General features: G+C 43.2%; 1 protein-coding gene across 1 annotated transcript in view; it reads right to left on the minus strand.

The window, feature by feature from the left end:
• The window catches only part of Slc1a1 (solute carrier family 1 member 1), a 74,084-nt gene that overhangs the window by 16,845 nt on the left and 39,931 nt on the right, over positions 1-17,308 (minus strand). The window contains exons 3-5 of the mRNA XM_028764025.1: positions 4,210-4,302; positions 1,682-1,796; positions 886-928 (exon numbers count right to left, since the gene is read on the minus strand). Coding sequence (XP_028619858.1) covers positions 886-928; positions 1,682-1,796; positions 4,210-4,302 — 251 coding nt within the window. The remainder of the gene's footprint in view (positions 1-885; positions 929-1,681; positions 1,797-4,209; positions 4,303-17,308) is intronic.

A 17,308-nucleotide genomic window follows, 5' to 3' on the forward strand; every position in this document is an offset into this window, starting at 1 on the left:
GGTGGTTGTGCCCAAATCAACAGTTCCTCCAGGCTATGCAGTGAGAGAGTTCTGTTGAATCTCTCCCTTCATCCCTGTTTGGTTCTGTGAGGCTTCAATCATGGTGGATTGAGAAAAAGCTACTATATTATGATACTAGAAAGAAATGTTCCCCACACAGAATCTCTGCCAATTCTGATCCCTACAAATGGCTACTGTGGCTGAGCTGCAAAGGCACCTCTTAAACAGAGGTGGTTCTGTTTCTGGTGGGGGTTAGGGAGACCAACATAATTGCCATTTTTATCGGTATATACAGAGGTCTCTGTCCGTATAATTTATGCAAATGAATACAGCAGTTTGTGATCCACTCAGCTGTTTTAAGGAGCCTGGATAAACAGAAAAGGAATTCTAGTGGAGTGAAGACAATGGTAAACAGTCACGAGGAGGAGCATCGGATACACCCATGCCTGTGCGGCAGAGCAACAGCACTGAGCATCTATGGTTAAGGAAAAGACCCAGTTCTGGGTGGGCTGGCCACCATGTTAGACATCGATGGTCACCAAGAGCGGGACAGGAAGATGAGATGGAGAGCTCTTCTGTCCACTGCTTTGCATATGCAGGGAGTTCACATTCTCTACAAATATAACACGGCTCTCCAAAATACAAGTAAATAAGATAGAACATGGTGACTGATTCTGTTTGAGGGAGAGTATTAGGTGAGAAAGAAGTACACGGTGTACATTTCACTACAGTGCAAAAGGCAGGAGTCATCTGAAACCCCATTGTTCACGGTGTACTCTATGCTGTTGGTTTGGATGGGCTACTTCCATTTTTTGTGTCATAGCTGAAAATGAAGTCACAGTGGGTCATAGGAACAAAGGAGCAACTCAAAACCATTGATGTTACCTGCTGAAAACAGGCTTGGACCAGGTTCTCAGGGAACATGTTCCTGTTGGAGACACGGAAAACAGGCTTATATCAGGGAAGCATGCTTTGTGTTGTTAAGTTCTGTATGTCAATAGGATTGAGACTAGTTCTGTTTTCTCTACTGGCTTCTGCTTTGCAGAGTGTCTCTGCATTAAGACTGATCTCTTTCTTCCCGAGTCCTTTCTAGTCAACCATCGTTTAACAGAATTCTCCCCTTGTCAACTCCACTTATCAGACTCTGTAAGTGACACCCTAGCTATTCCTGGGAAATTCTGCGCAGGTGGATGGACACTCACAGTAGAGACAGTTACTCAATTTTCTGTATCTTTCCAGTTTTTTAACAGGCTGTTGTATTTATCCTTAATCCTTAATTCCAGTTGTAATTCTATCATAATTACCAAATTAAATATGTGAACCAATAAAATACCAGTGTGAAAAAAGTGTGAATCCTATAAATAACTAAATTACATGCCTTGGAGACTCAAGAACCCCAAGGGACCACATTATCTGCTGACGAGTTAGGTACGGGAGCACAGTTGAAATATAAAGAAAAAAAACTAAATACGTAAGTACTTTGTTGGCTGTCTTGTCAACTCCTCATGTTTTGGTTGCTCCACTCTATGGAAATGGAACCTAGTGATTCTAATGATGCATTTATAAGTCAGCAAATTCTGAAGAAATGATATGAGACTACAGTGGACTGTCACATGTAGAGATAACCCTGTCCAACTATACAGATGGTGCATCCAGGAAGCCACCCACTGGCAAGACTCACCTGATCAGGTCCAACATGGCGTCCACGGTGCTGACTTCAGGGGTGTTGCCTGTCCTGTCAATGTCATTCACTTGCTGAGTGACACCAGGCTTGATGCTCACAACTAACACAATACCTGTAACCAAGAACAGTAGCCACAGAGAATTAAAACCTTTCAGGGTATCCGGTGTACCCGGGTGCCCTTTGGAGAACCAGTTGAAAAGATAGTGCAGGCAATCCTGTGACGTGGAAGACCCAAGTTCCCAATAAGATGCTAAGTCTTAATTACTACCTTATCCCCACCCCACTGCAGCAAGAAAGTGATGTATCAAAGACATCTTCTAGCTTTTCCTTTTAATGAAGGAGTGATACCCTAGAATTGCTTCTGGAAACATTAGGTAATGGGAACAGTTTTTCTTCCATTCTTCAGTCTATGAAATCAGCCACAGGGGATTTGAAATAAAGGCACTTCATTTGTTTGATGCCTTTCTGTTCTTTTTTAAAAATTCTATATTTTATTTATTTACATTTCAGATGCTATCCCCCTTCCTCATTCCCCCCACCCATTAATCCCCTATCCCATCCCTCCTCCTCCTTTTTTGTCTTTATACTGTTTAAATTACATGCAAATATTAAGGTCAGTTCTAGATTGAGAAACTAGCAATATAATAAATGCAAATAGTCCAGGAACAAGGAAGACAATGAACTCAGATAATCAAAGAACATGCACAACAATAAACAGAGTCCCATGATCACTCCTGTGATCACTATTTCTAAGGGCTTATCAGGATGATCAAAATATCTGAGCCTACTTCTACTACTAGCCCAAAATCATTTTCATGCCTGAAGCCTACTTCTTTATTCTAGCTTAAGATTTAAATTTGTGCCTATAATTACTTCTTTGTTCTAGCCTAGGATTTAGATTTCTGCCTGAAATTACTTCTTTGTTCCATCCCAATGTCAGATCCTGCCTGCAGTCCATTTCCTTGTCCTAGGCCAATGACAGATTCATGTCAGGCAGCCCAAAAAGCTCTCCACATCTCCCCCTTTTTATTGCATAAACCAGACTGAGCCTGTCTTAAGTCGTTCTGACAAGAAAGCCTTCCTTACCCATTGTGGAATATGCATTTTCATTAGCAATGCACTTCTGTCTTAGGTTGGTAAGGTTCTGTGCAGAATCTTACCCACTCTTGGCTTGCCAGCCTGTTAAATTAATAACTCTGTCTGAGGGTCCATTTTCAGTTTCAAGTCATGTACTTTGGCTGCCAGCCTGCTGATGTAGTTAGAGACAAGCTTTAACACAATGGACAGGAATAAAAGTATTCCCAGGACAAGAAGGGCTAGTATGATCAAGCTATCTTCAGATACAGGCCATTTTAAGAGTCACATGAAAAAAAGGCCTTCTGTAGACAGGCCTTGACTATCTGGAAAGCTCTCGTAAGGGGTGAAATGAAGACACATGAAGGGAGTTTAGGGAGGGATGGCTGATCTTATTGCTGGGAAATGTCCACATGTTATAGCACTTGAGCGCACAACTGGAGACTACATTAGCACTGAGTTCTCATCTCTTGGGGTGTACAAGCAGCAGTGGGGAGTTATAGAAGAGACTTAGGTGCCACAGATGGCTTGACTGGAGGGAATAAAAGAAGAGAAAGCATCCTTGAGCTCTTTTTTACTCCTCCAGGATGAAGTGATGCCAATGGAAGGGGGTCGGGTCTTGGGATATAGACAGGCCAGGCTTCTGCTGCTGGGTCTTCTCATCAGCAGTGAGCATATGAATAATCATGGTCTCCTAATAATTATCATCTTGTTTTCTTTTTGCTAGTTTTCCCTTTATGTCTGTCTTCCCCAGGGATCTTTGAGAAGCAGATTTGGTTTACAGCAGGGTTCAGCTTCCTGCTCCCCAACCTTTGGCTGAGTACCACTAAAACTGCCCCACAGCCAACCATGTATCAGTTCATTAAAGTGGAGTGCAAGGGTCAAGCTGGCTGTAGTACCTGGGAACCCTTCTCTCCTTTTTCCTTATTCTGGGGATCCTTTTTAAAATGTTACACAAGTTACAAAGGCTGGACCAAGTTTTAACACAAAACCATACTAACAATGATGGGAGCAGCCCGTTCTCTTATTAGCACGCCCCCTTCTCCTGCCTGCAAAGGGTGCCAGCAGTTAGCTTTCAGTACTGTGACATGCAATGAAGTCTGACCTTTCTAATTATATTCTACTGCTTTAGGTTAATTATTTGGCTTAAGATAATATAAACTCTTGGCCTTACTTCTTTCTACCCAATGATACCAACGGAGCACAGAAATGTCACTTTCTCTCCATTTCTTACCAGAGAATTTGACACTCAGGACTATGGTCAAAATTCTGTTGGTATTGCATTTCAGTCTCATAAAAGGTATTAGGCAGACTCAAAGGCAGAAAAGGCCCAGGATAATTTGACAGTATTACTTTCTGGCTAAAAAAAATGTGCATTTAAAAAAGCCCAATTACTTTGTGAACACAGTTATAATTACAAAGAGTAACAAAGACTCAGAAATAAGTATCACCTAGGATTACAGCAATGATGGTGGTAGAGAAATAATATAGTACAGCACGCAGACCAATCTTTCCAGATACGTTGGAGTCGAGTGCAGCGACACCTGAAAGGAGATGGGAGATAGATCAAGTCGGTTACAGTAAAATGGCAGATTTCCAGCACTAGGGACTCCAAGAAGAAGCTGACATCTTCTCTGCAGCTACAAGATGCATTTCACAAGATGCAACTTATTAGATGCAGCAAACACTTCACAATTACAAGTGAAGGATTCAGAAGTGGGAGCCCAGTGGGGCACAAACTCCTACCCAGCTTATTTCCACGGCCTCTGGTTTTCTTGGGGTTGGTCATAAGAAAGAGTCCCCCTTCTACAAGAGATGTGTGAACTTTGTCAAGATCTTTACATAATATCACACAAGAGCAGAGTTAAACCTCCTTTGCTTAACGTCTTCTGACCTCCACATATGTACACTCATGGTATTAAGGAACAATTTATCTTGAGCAAAGTTAATTATCTTATTGTTCACTGACACTCATGTACTTCACAGCTGCGTCCATCTCTGTCTTTTCTATGAGGAGGCTCAAGCTGAAAAGATAACATCTGCCTTTGGTTATTAAGGTACTAGGCATTGATCACCCATCCCTGCCCACGAACATATTTCATTCATCTCACTAGCTATAGTTAACATTCTAGTAAATTTTTTTCCAATTTTTCTTCTCAAAGTTTTTTAAACATAGGTAATTTTATAGTCAATTAAAAGAATGGTCTTCACTGTTACATACTTACCCTAAGGATAATTTTAATGGATACATAGTTGTCTGACATATGGCTGGACTATGATGTATTTAATTTTGGTCATTGTTGGATCTTATAAACCATGGTAATTTATTATCCACCCTGCCTAGCATATTTTCCACCTCTCTTTCATGGTTTCTAAATCATTCCTAGGTGGGCAAATGTATTATCCATGTCTGCTACTGTGAGGTATTTCAAAAATCTGACTGAAAGGACACAATGATTTCCATAGCACTGGAAAGTTAAGAGACTTAATGGACACATTGTTAGATCCACTTTCAACCAGTCTTAGTTACCCTTGAAACAACCAAATGTTGCCTAGTCTTCAGAGGTTTGTCTGAAATGATGGCTCTATTGAATGTCGAAGGCAGCAGCCATCTTTGCTTGGTGTACATGTGAGTGGAGCCAATTGGTGTTCTCTAGCTGAGTTTCTGGGAGGGAGATGGGACAGAATGAGAAACTTTCCAGCAAGCTGTCATTTAGAGGTTTCAAATTCTACCCTGCCTTATTTCCAACCTGAGAATCCTATTTTAAGCCAAAGGAACACCATAGAAAGTGATTTTTCATTTTAGCATGCGTCCCATAGCTGTATGCAAAGCCTAGCGTTCAGGGCAGCAGGAGAAGGGGAGGGGTTGTCACAGGGCGAAGGGAAGGCACTGGAGCTGAAAGGAAGCAGGAGGCTGCTTTCATAGGCATTCCTCACACCATGAGAGGCCTATCTAGTGTCTTAAGTGCCAGAAAGATTGTGCGCCTCATATTTCCTGGTATATCTATGTACAGGAAAACTCTACAAGGATGCCATTGCTGTTGAGATGACAATATTTCTCACTCTAACCAGTGGTGTTTTTTTTTAACTTTTTATTGACTCTTTGTAATTTCACATCATGTACCTTGATCCCACTCATCTCCATCATCCCCTTCATATCTTCCCTCCACCTGGGCAACCTCCCCTCAGAAGAAACAAACAAAATAATAAAACAAACTGTACTGGCTGGTTTTGTGTATCAACTTGGCACAAACTGGGGATTCACAGAGAAAGGAGCTTCCCTTGAGGAAATGCCTCCATGAGATCCAGTTGCAAGACATTTTCTCAATTAGTGATCAAAGGGGAAAGGCCCAGCCTATTGTGGGTGGTGCCATACCTGGGCTGGTAGTCCTGGGTTCTATAAGAATGCAGGCTGAGCAAGCCAGGGGAAGCAACCCAGTAAGCAGCACCCCTTCATGGCCTCTGCAGCAGCTCCTGCCTCCAAGTTCCTATCCTGGGTGAGTTCCTGTCCTGACTTCCTTTGGTGATGAACAGCAATGTGGAAGTGTAAGCTGAATAAACTCTTTCCTCCCCAACTTGCTTCTTGGTCATGATGTTTTGTGCAGAAATAGAAACCCTGGCTAAGACACAAACCAACCAACCAACCACCACCACCACCTCCACCACCACCATCAACAAAAGCTATCTTGCCATGGAAGCTACAGTGTATCACACAATATACCCTTTCATCCACACAACTCTACATGCAAATGTTCATTTCAATGAGTCATTGGTCTGGTTTGAGGCCTCTGACTTCTGTCTGCTACACGGTCAATACTGGATCCTCACCAGGACTTCTTTCTTAATTCTGTTGTTACATTGTGTCATGGAGATCCTGCAGCTTTGGATGTGCAAGACTGGCCCATTCATGTGCTCTAGAAGTTCACAGATGGGGTAGATAGATGTTGGAGTGGGTGAACTCAGAGCCCGGGATCTGGCCCTGGATGGAAGCTGAGTTGGTCAGCCTACCAGCTCTCCTGCACCAGATGTCACTAGGACCAGCTCTCCCATTTCGTCCAGATGAGGGGCAGGGACAATTCTCTTGCTCTCCAGTGCCTTCAGCACTAGGGCCAGCCCTATTATGCTGCCCAGGTGAGTGCTGCAGCTATTGAGGAGTGGGGCCGGCTCACCTGCCTGGTGCAGGAAGGCTGGGGAGGCACTAAATACTGTTCTTTAATCTGTGGACTGCCCATCTGGAAGGTAGTATTTGGAGAGGAAGTCTCTGGCCTCTTCAGTACCAACCCAAGATATTGTTAAGGGTCCATTTACCCACCTCCATGGCAAGATAACAATCCTCACATTCTAGAAGTCTAGTCTAGTGAGGTCACTTTTTGTGTAGAAAAATAGGTGTACTGAGGAGAACTTATCTCCTGACAGTAAGGCAATCAAAAGCGGCAGTTGCAATAGTAAAAAAACAACCAAAACATTCAAGATAGCTGAAGGCCACAATTTTGAATCATGTGTGGCTTTAGCACTTGTACTTGTCAAAAGTTTCAATGCAGTCCTGTCTTAAGCTTTGTTGTGAAGAAGGGATTGAGTTAATTATCACCAGGAATGCCCCCCCCCCCAAAAAAAAATGGGGCGGTGCTTAAATATGCCTAAAATAAAGTACTTTGAGACAGACTCTTGAAGTTTGAACCAACATCAGCTACTGAGTTATATTCAACCAGGTTTCTTCTTGCCCGCCTTGAATCAACACTCTGCTGGCTGAGGTCTTTGGAAAGACCTCCCCCAAATGGAGCCATCTCATTCCTGGCCCCTTCCCTTTTCTCTCTGTTTCTGCTTCTCAGGAGACGAACTACCTCTCACCACCATGAGTTCAGCGCCTGAGCTTGGACTTCAGGACTCAGCAGGTGACAAAGGGCTTTTTCATAATGGGATTCTTGGTGGAAATATCTTAGCTAGATACATCCTGAGTAGCTGCAGCACTCTCTTGTGACTACCCTTAGGAGGCTTTGGTTCCTCTCGTAGGCCTCAGTCATTGTTTCCCAGCCAGCCAAAAACCAACCATCAAACTTTTCTACATGGTTTATTCTCTACCATACTAACATAAAAAGGGGAGGGTGTCACAGCCCTCAAACTCAGGCTTTTGGAAAACTTACAATGAGTCATGGGGGTGGGGTGGGGACTTGGTGACTTCTCTAGATAGACAGAAGGGACATCATAAGGAAAACAATTATATCTTAAAAACTCTTACAGAAACAAAGATAGAACTTAGTGATTATGAAATGTCTATCTGAATAATATGAATTCCTCCTATCTGTAGAAGATGATGGTGGTGGCAACAGACACACTGTTTTGAACAATGACCACACATTGATCATGAATATCCTTTAGCTCTCATTTTAAGTCAGCGAGGTGAGCATTATTAACCCATTTTTATAGAGAATAAAACTTTGGCTCAGATGTGCTAAGCCGCACACCACCATGCTATGGAAGTATGTGGTGAGCTAGGATTCCAACTCCAGTTTGACCCCAAAGGCCATGTCCTTAAGCACCATGACACATCAACTCCTTCCATGTACTATAAAATTCCAGACCAGCACCGCCCAGTGGTCCTTCCAGTACTCTTGAAATTGTATTTACGTTATCCACTGAAGTAGCCTCAAGCTACATCTGGCTATTGAGCACATGACAGGTGTCTAAGTGACTGAAGCATTGAATTAGAATTTTACTTAATTGAAATTAATCTCTATTTGAATAACCATATGCGACTGATGACTATCACATATACGGACAGCATAGTTCAATCTTTACACATTACCAGACTGTTGAGCATTACGTGGGTACTCAGCCACGTCAAGGGAACAAACTTCAGACTTAACTCCATCAAGGAAGCACCTTGAAGCCTCTCCTTGCCATCACAGGGCAGTGGACAATAAGCTACATTCTTCTGCATACAGGTTCCCTAATATCTCAAATCCTGAGCCCCTTTCTTCCCTAGATCGGCAGTACAGTAAATAAAATTCTCTGTGAATGCTTGTACTCCTAGCTTTCCACATGACAGGAAGAGTCACGCTGTTATAGGTTATCCTCGGCTACCCACAGCTTGCTCCCAAGGTCCACTGGGTGAGCAATGCAGAGGTGAACGGGCAGGCTCCTCAGAAAGGTCCTACACAAAGTGTCCTGGTTCGGTTCCCAGAGCAGCCAGCGAAAATAAGAAATCCCATGAAAGATCATGTTTAGACACTTGGTGTCCCTCAGCTTGGTTTTCTTCATTACTGTGTACCCAGGTTGTCAGAGTCATTCAGAGATTAGTTCTGTCATTCCCACTCCCATGGCATTTACTTACTTACTATAGCTTAGACAGGCTAGCTAGGTCTGTGGCAGGTTAGAAGGTTCTCCATACTACTTAACAATGAGATGCTTCATGACGTCCAGGAGCATCCCTCATACAAGCTGGAGGTGTCACCAGGCAAAGGACACCAGGACAGACATGATTGAATCCCTAGGGCAGGATCACTTTTCACAGCCAGAGACAGTTCTGAGGCCGTGGCCTGGAAACAGGCATAGAACTCAAGGTTGTCCTTAGAAGGGAAGGCAACCTGCTGGCTCTTTATTTTAGGAAAAAGCCATTTTCTTTATTTGCCTCAGGAGGAGGCTGTGAGGAGTGAGCTGGGGATGTTGGCCCCCAGCCATCGGGGAATAATCATCTGAACTTTTTATAACAACACTACAAAGGAAGCAGGGCGGGCTAAACAATAGCAGGCTTTAAAAATAAACATCTCAGGCAAGCGACTCCTCAGAGTCTCTGACTAAGTGGCCACCCACCTGAGAATGAAGTTTTCGTGACAGTCTCTGCACCTTACAGTCAAGGTGTCAGGATGAACTTTCTGTTGCCAGGCATTTGCTAGCGCTCCAGGGTTCTGAATGGACACAAGTCGGTGTTACACAGGAGTTAGCCCACTGTGCGGGAGAGTCTAACTCTGTCACCAGCCAGTTGAAATGAGAGTGGGTTTTGCTCATAAACTTGATTTACTCAACATGGTGCACTTTAGAAGCCTGAATCTCCTTCAAATTGATAGTGAGGAACAAACTGACCAACATCGATTTGCACAGCCTGTGAGGATTAGAGCTGGTGTCTACAACTGTGGCATCAGTGGTCGGTGACATGTCTCTGAGTGACATAACACACTTCATAGACATCCTCTCATTCACCCCTCCTCCATCCTTCACTACACAATCATTAAATCTACCCTTTAAAACATTAAGAATTTCATACTCCAGTATAATCTCCCAGTGGCATTGAAGATAAAATAGTAAATCCCTACCCTGGAAGGTGAGACCCCACAGACATCTCTCCAGCCTATGTGTACCTGCCGGACAGAGTACGTCCCTCCCTTGGCCTCTTCTCTATCAGGCCAAGCTCCTCAAGACTTCTGCTCATTGCCTCCCTAGCTGCTTCTCCCCACTCCTCATCTGGCTTTTCCGTCCTTTCCTTGGGGTCTTTCTCTGATCTCCAAGTGTCTATCGCATCCTGTGCCTATTGTGTTTCACTTAAAAATAAAAATAAATGGACTCATTAACATTTGACTTTTTCACTAGGCTATAAGCCCCATAAAATCAATCTCTCTCTCTCTCTCTCTCTCTCTCTCTCTCTCTCTCTCTCTCTCTCTCTCTCTCTCTCTCTAAACATGTGCACACATACACACATAAATGTACATGTTTTAGAGAGTGATTGTTTAATATTTTTATGTGTGGTTGTCTACCCCAGCCATCTGGGAAGCAGAATGCTCTAGAATGGAATTCCTAGGTTCCAGGTACTGCCCTGTGATTTATGTGATCTTGGGAAAACGGTTTAATCTTGTTCCAAATTCTGGTTTCCTTATCTCTACAGATGGAGATAAGCCCCGCCTACTTTACTACTTCTTAGGGTTGCAACAAAGAGTAAACAAACATGTTACTATTTTTAAAATGGTGTTAACAGTTTTTCTAGGGAAAGCAAGGCTGGAGACATCACACTTTGTTAATCTAGGGCATGGGAGATCTCCTCGGTCAGGATGAATATTCTGGGATGGGAAAAGGTGGAGGGAACATTTAGAAGGTACATGCTTCACCTGCGGCATCTATATTTCCTAAAGACACTCACACAAAGAACTCCCTTGGAAAGGGTTGCGACATAACTTCCTTATTCTGTGAAGTTAATAAAATAAACTTGTCCTCAGATGGCATTAAAGAACAGTCACTCTGCAGCCTGTGCCATCTGGTCCATGTTTGATGGCTCAAAGCCTATCAGGAAACAGGGAGCAGGGCCAGGGAGATGGTTCAATGGCTAAAGGGCTTGCTATGCAAACCAAAGGACTGGAGTTTGGATCCTTAGCGCCCACAAGAAAAGCTGGGTGTGATGGTACAAGGCTATACCCCAGAATCATGTGGGGAAGATAGGAGGGGGTTGGGATCTTGCTGGTCAGCCAGTCTAGATGAAATGGAAAGTTTCAGTTTGTGGACTCTGTCTCCAAAAACACAGATGTAAAATGATAGAGGAAAACACCTAATACTGTACTGACCTGTGGACTCCCCATATGTATCAGTGCATGCTCACGTGGGGCACACACACGCACACACACACACACAGTGCATGGTTTTTCAGCAAGATTAGTGCTGTTTGAGTTTTTTTCCACATCACAGAATAAATTCCGCATTGGTGGTTGGAGCCAGCCGTTCAGAAGACCCCCACAAGTTCTTCTCAAGGCTTATCATTGAATGAATGCCTTCAACACAGTACAGAGGATCTGAAAAACTCAACTGTTCTCTTCCAGTGTCCACACAAAGCTTTTACAGCAACAGCTAGCACACAGCTCAGTGAGATGATTTTTGTTTTGTAACACAACTGCATTTGCCCCCCTTTGAAGCTCCAAATTCTATACAGTTGGCAGCAAAGGCTTCCAAGTAGAACTTGTTATGTGCTGCTGAATGTTCCAAACTGTGGACAGAGTCTTTTACTATTAGTTGCATTTCTTGAATGACAGACAGCCTTCCCACTCTCACATGTGGTTAACTAAACCCTAATACTGACCATTGTAACTTCTGGCCATTTCACAGATCTTCTAGAAACCCCTGACAGTTAACAAAAAGCACCAGGACACAGGTTTTTCAGCTGAGCTCCAGCGATGTATCTAAGGTTTCAGAGTGAATGGCAGAATCCAAGCCAGGCAGTGTAGCTCCCATGTCTGACTCTCCTGTTAACCCATGAGGAGTTTGCACAAAAAGTGTCCATTTGCAGAAACTAGTGCATGTGGAAGTCACTGCTGGAACTCTCTTCCTGACTCCGCAGGCTTGTCTTTAGTGAATTATATGAAGTCTTATGTGCATTTTCCCACTTAACTCCTCCCTCCCCTATGCTTCTAGAATGCTGGTTGAAGACTTACTTCTAGCCTGAGTAACTATAGCTTCTTTCATTCCCTTCAGTATGGCATTCCCTTCCCTCCTCTCTTGATTTCTAGCCTTCCTTCAAGATCCCTTCTTATGCTGCCTCTACTGCCTTATTCCCACAAGGCATTTTGACACCCTCGTTTTTATTAGGCTGGGCCTTAACTTTATAGATTGTGGACATACCACAGAGCCTGGCCCACTGAAAACAGAGTGAGGTAGTAGTCTCCTAGGTCCATTCTTTGATAACACTGGAGAGACTCTCTACAGTATTATACCCTCCTTTGCAGGAGTTTCTTATAGTCAGACTTACATAGCTCTGGATCCCCGTAGCACAGAAGGCACGGCCACTTGTGCTTGATACTCTGGGGCTCAGCATCTTAGGAAGAGACTAAAGAGGGGTCATTTATCTACCACTTTACATTTTGTTACTGTACAAGCACACTCAAGGGAAGGCTATGGCTTTTATAGGATGTGTCCCTTTCCTTGTGAGAAAAGTGTTATAGGACTCACATTAATATAGTAAATCCTCTAGCTTCAAAGCTATGTCCTTGATGATGTCTGAGAAGTTTAGGTCATCTTTACGAAGCTGCCCAGGCTCACTGCCAAGTTCCCAACCAAGGGTGGAAGAGGGAAAGGGGGACATTTAAAATGCAAGGAGAGCCCACTGGCTCTGAGTGTTCTTCGGGGACCTTAGTGTGCAGTTACATCTTTGCCTTCTCCAGCACAGAGCTTTCTTTCAGTCTCCAAACCACCGTGAAATAGTGATTTCATTAAAAGCTGAGTAGAGTAGACCACTGAAGCTCCAGGGAAAGCACGTGCTTGCTTTCTTCCTGATGTTCTCGTTCAAACTCTCAGCCACCGGTGTTTACAAGCAGAGGCTTCTAGTGAATACCAAGTTGTACAACTTGGCACATGCATCTTCAAGTCTTCTTGTCCACAAGGACACCCACACTTGGCCAGTGGGAGACTTTGGTTCCATGAACAGGGATGGCTGGAATTGGCCCTCTTACAAGTGTGTTTCTTTTCTCATTAGGTTTCATACAGTTGGAGTTAACACTTGGAGACTAAGACTAAACAAAACTTGCCTGAAGAAGGTGCCTGACTTGCCAATGCATGCCTCTGTGTGCTGATGGCATTTTCAGGAAAGGAGCAATCTTCCCTGATCTGAGGGAAGAAACATCCATGCAAGCCAACATTGATCTGATTCATGCGGGACTGGACATTCTCCAGGATCTACTGGCTGGATAGCCAGCAACCCAGCAGGTACTAAGGTTAAGTACTTCGATGAGGCTCAAAAATGACCAACCCTTCAAGGTAACAAAGAGGCCTTCTCTAAGGTGGATGGTCTCCAGTGACACACATTACAGGAAGAGGAAACTTCCTAGGACAGGAAGTCTGTGAAGTGATAAAGTCATTCCTTATTTGAATCAGAAGTTGTGTGTTAGGCTGTCGGAATGCTTTCAGATGGAGGCAGTAGTTTCACCATCTTGGAGGCAGGCTGGCTAAGAAGAGGGGAGCCCTGTTGAGGAGCACAGACACTAAATAGCCCTTTTTGGGAGTGGCTGGGTACTGGGGTCTCTGGTTACACCTAAGTCCTTGGCAACGCTCTGTCCTTATCCCCTCTATAGAGAATTGTTGAGCCCCTTGATTGGATCCTGAAGGGGAACCTTGTCGGGATCAGTGTGTGGTGGCAGCCATAGCAGACAGCAGGGGGCACAGTTGAGTCTAATGAAGCACAGCTACAACCTGGGTGGCAGCTAAGAACATCCAGGAAGCTGTGCCTTGGGACCTCAGAGTAGGATGGGAAGGGCTGATCTTTTCTTGTGCTGGTGGAGGGAGGCTCCAGTCATCAGACTTAATATATTGAAGAGATGTAACTCACTTTAAACTTGTGGGTCGTGGAGGCCTGTTCCCGAGTTTTTCCAGAGCACGACTCTCAGGTGGCTTCATCGTTTCTCCCCCAACTTTTCTACTGGTTTGATAGAATTTGGTTTAGGAACTTTCAAAGGGCATAAGCACACATCTTCACCGTGGCGGGAGGGTACTCTTCCTTCAGGATGGAAAAATCATGCTGGGACTTCCTGCTTTCTAAGCCTCCCAGTCTCTGAAAATGGCTGTCACTATACCATGGCTCCCTTTTCCATTCTAAAGCAAATTTGAGCTCTTCTGTCAGTTCATCTCTACATAGTTCCACATGCATTTAGAAGATAAGGGCATTCTGTGTACACACCTGTGTATCATTATCACCTCTTGACTAAATGCTTAGTTAACAATCACCCCATATCATACAATATCAAGTCTAAATTCAAATTTCCCTGATAAGTATGCTTTCTTAACCACAAGAAAGGATGCTTGATGTTAAAAAAAGCAGCTATTAAATAACGCATTTTCATTCCACAGAGACTTTGATGGGCAGATTAGTCTTTGTTTTGTTTTAGTTGCTTTTTTCCCTTAGGAGGCTCACTCTATTAGTCTGGGGTTTGAGTCTTAGAACTGATTCAACCTCACTCCCAACTCCCAGCTTCCCTGATGCTACCTCCTGTTTCTCTCTCTCTCTCTCTCTCTCTCTCTCGGCCCCCCCCCCCCCCCGTGTGTGTGTGTGTGTGTGTGTGTGTGTGTGTGTGTGTGTGTGTGTTCCTACCACGAATAGATTAGGGTATTGCCCCAGGGATGTATGCAAGACTTTCATGAGAAGGACAGCATGCTAGGATAAAAATAGCATTGCTTTGTCAGGGAAAAGAGCTGAGGCAGAGAAGGACGCAGAGGAACAACAGAGGCAAAGTCTGAAGCACACAGAGAAGGGATAGTCCACTCTCTGGTCCCTTCTTAAACCACAGAAAATACAAAACAAGACAAAGGAACATCTCAAAAACAATACACATTCCCCTCAAAAAATGTGAAGAAAGTACAATGGGTTGGTTTTATTTCTATTCTGGTTGAAAGACTGTTAATCTTTGTGTTGTGGGTCAATTTTTTAAAACGCAAATACAATGTAATGAAGTCAGGGCTGTCACAATGTCTTTGCTGTTGTGTGACTTGTTTCATTCTTTTGTTCTGTGCCAAACTGGGAATATTCTCACAGGCCATTCGGTATGTATCCAAACAGGCCTTTAACAGTTGCAACATGCTACCTTGCCAGTGTAACATACATTCACACTGTTTCTCATCATTATGAGCCTCTTATACCTGAGTCTTGGAACAGGTCTCTATGAATATAGTCTGTAAAGAATTACCAGATGGAAATGTCAGAAAACATTCCCTGCTGCCTCCCAGAGTGCTTCTAGGTTGATATGGTAACAGAAAAGGTATACATGAGTCTGCTTTCCCCAGTCCTGCCAACACTCACCCACTGACCTGACAATTAGAAACACAAATGTGACATCACCCTCTCGGGCCTGCTTCTGCTCCTGTCTCTCAGATCTTAGATATTTCATTGTTTCACATCAAAGGATTGAGGAGTGAAGTTTGCTCCTGGCTGTTGGTGAAGGGAAAGTGGAAAGATACAGGCCTGAGCTATGTCATACAGTTGGGACAGAGCTGGGTTACTGATGGAATCCAAGAGTAAATTATTTCCCTACATAATTTGCAAGGCCAAGCTACACACAAAAATTTCCAGACTGCAAATAATTTATGAGTTATTTACTGCCAAGAATGACACTGTCTAAACACTATTATAGAAGTAGTATATTCATACATATATTTTAACCTTTTCTTCTAAACCTTGACTTACTATATGAATTTTGTATTTTCTATTTATTCTGGATTGGCCTTTTTAAAACATATATTTTTTTAAGATTTATTTATTTTTTATGTATATGAGTACACTGTTGCTGTCTTCAGACACACCAGAAAACGGCTTCTTCGGATCCCATTACAGATGGTTGTGAGCCACCATATGGTTGCTGGGAATTGAACTCAGGAACTTTGGAAGAGGAGTCAGTGCTCTTAACTGCTGAGCCATCTTTCCAGCTCCAGATTTTTTTTTTTAACTTTCCTCATAAACCAAAAGAATCAGACATGTCACTCATCACATGGCTTATAAGCTTTGTATAGATGGAAAACATTCACTCCCTCTCTCTCCATACACTATATACATATTTGTTGAGTGAAAAGCCCAAAACTTCACATTGTCTAAAAGAGTACAAGATTCAATTTAAGAATCTTTGGTAGGGAGAAAATTCTAAGTTCTAACTGCAGTGTTTACAGGGGCCAGGCAGAATGTTGGTGGCTTTGGTGTCCTCAAATGGTGCATCAAATGTTTGGTGCATTTGTGCCAGCTAAACGGAATAACTGTCTCTTGCTCCAAGACATGATGTAAGGAAACATGAGCCCAGGGTTTGCAGATTTGATTTTTTTAATGCTAGAAATATGGCTATTTATAAGAACTCTTCTAAACTTTAAATGCTTTCAATAATTTGAATAAGCAGACATTATATGAGACAAACAATTAATTGTTCTTCTGTTCCCCTACCCCTCAGGCTATTAGGCTTAAAAGAAACTGGTAATTTTAAACATAATTAAACCCATAAATAAAAGTAATTAACGTTCTCCATAGGTTTCTAATAAGCCAAGAACACCAAGAATACTTAAAGATGGTCCCTTGGGCTCTGGTCTGACTGGATTTTTACACTTTGTAAATAGGCAAATGTGACAGCCTTTCAAAAATGTGCTGAAGACAGCAAATTCTGACACCCCCACTGCCACCTCTAATATCAGGGACTCAACAGACTGAGCCTTTGCCATAACAGTGTAGAAGAGAGTTCTGGAAGGAGGACTTGTCGAGACTCCTAATTGGATAGTTACATAAAACCTTCCCCTTTCAAGCCCATAACACTAGAGAGGAATATCATGCCACATTTTACCAAGTGCCAGAACTAAAGTCAGTATAAAAAGCACAGAATACATACACACAGCTGCATACCAACACCATATACATGGCATTACAAAACAAAACAAAACAAAACAAAAACAAAAACCAAGTTAATCTCCACATAAGAATGCTTGTTGCTGCCAGGCAGTGGTGGCGCACGCCTGTAATCCCAGCACTTGGGAGGCAGAGGCAGGCGGATTTCTGAGTTCAAGAGTTCGAGGCTAGCCTGGTCTACAGAGTGAGTTCCAGGACAGCCAGGGCTACACAGA

This window comes from Grammomys surdaster, unplaced genomic scaffold (genome assembly GCF_004785775.1).
Source record: "Grammomys surdaster isolate TR1022 unplaced genomic scaffold, NIH_TR_1.0 141, whole genome shotgun sequence".
NCBI lineage: Eukaryota > Metazoa > Chordata > Mammalia > Rodentia > Muridae > Grammomys > Grammomys surdaster.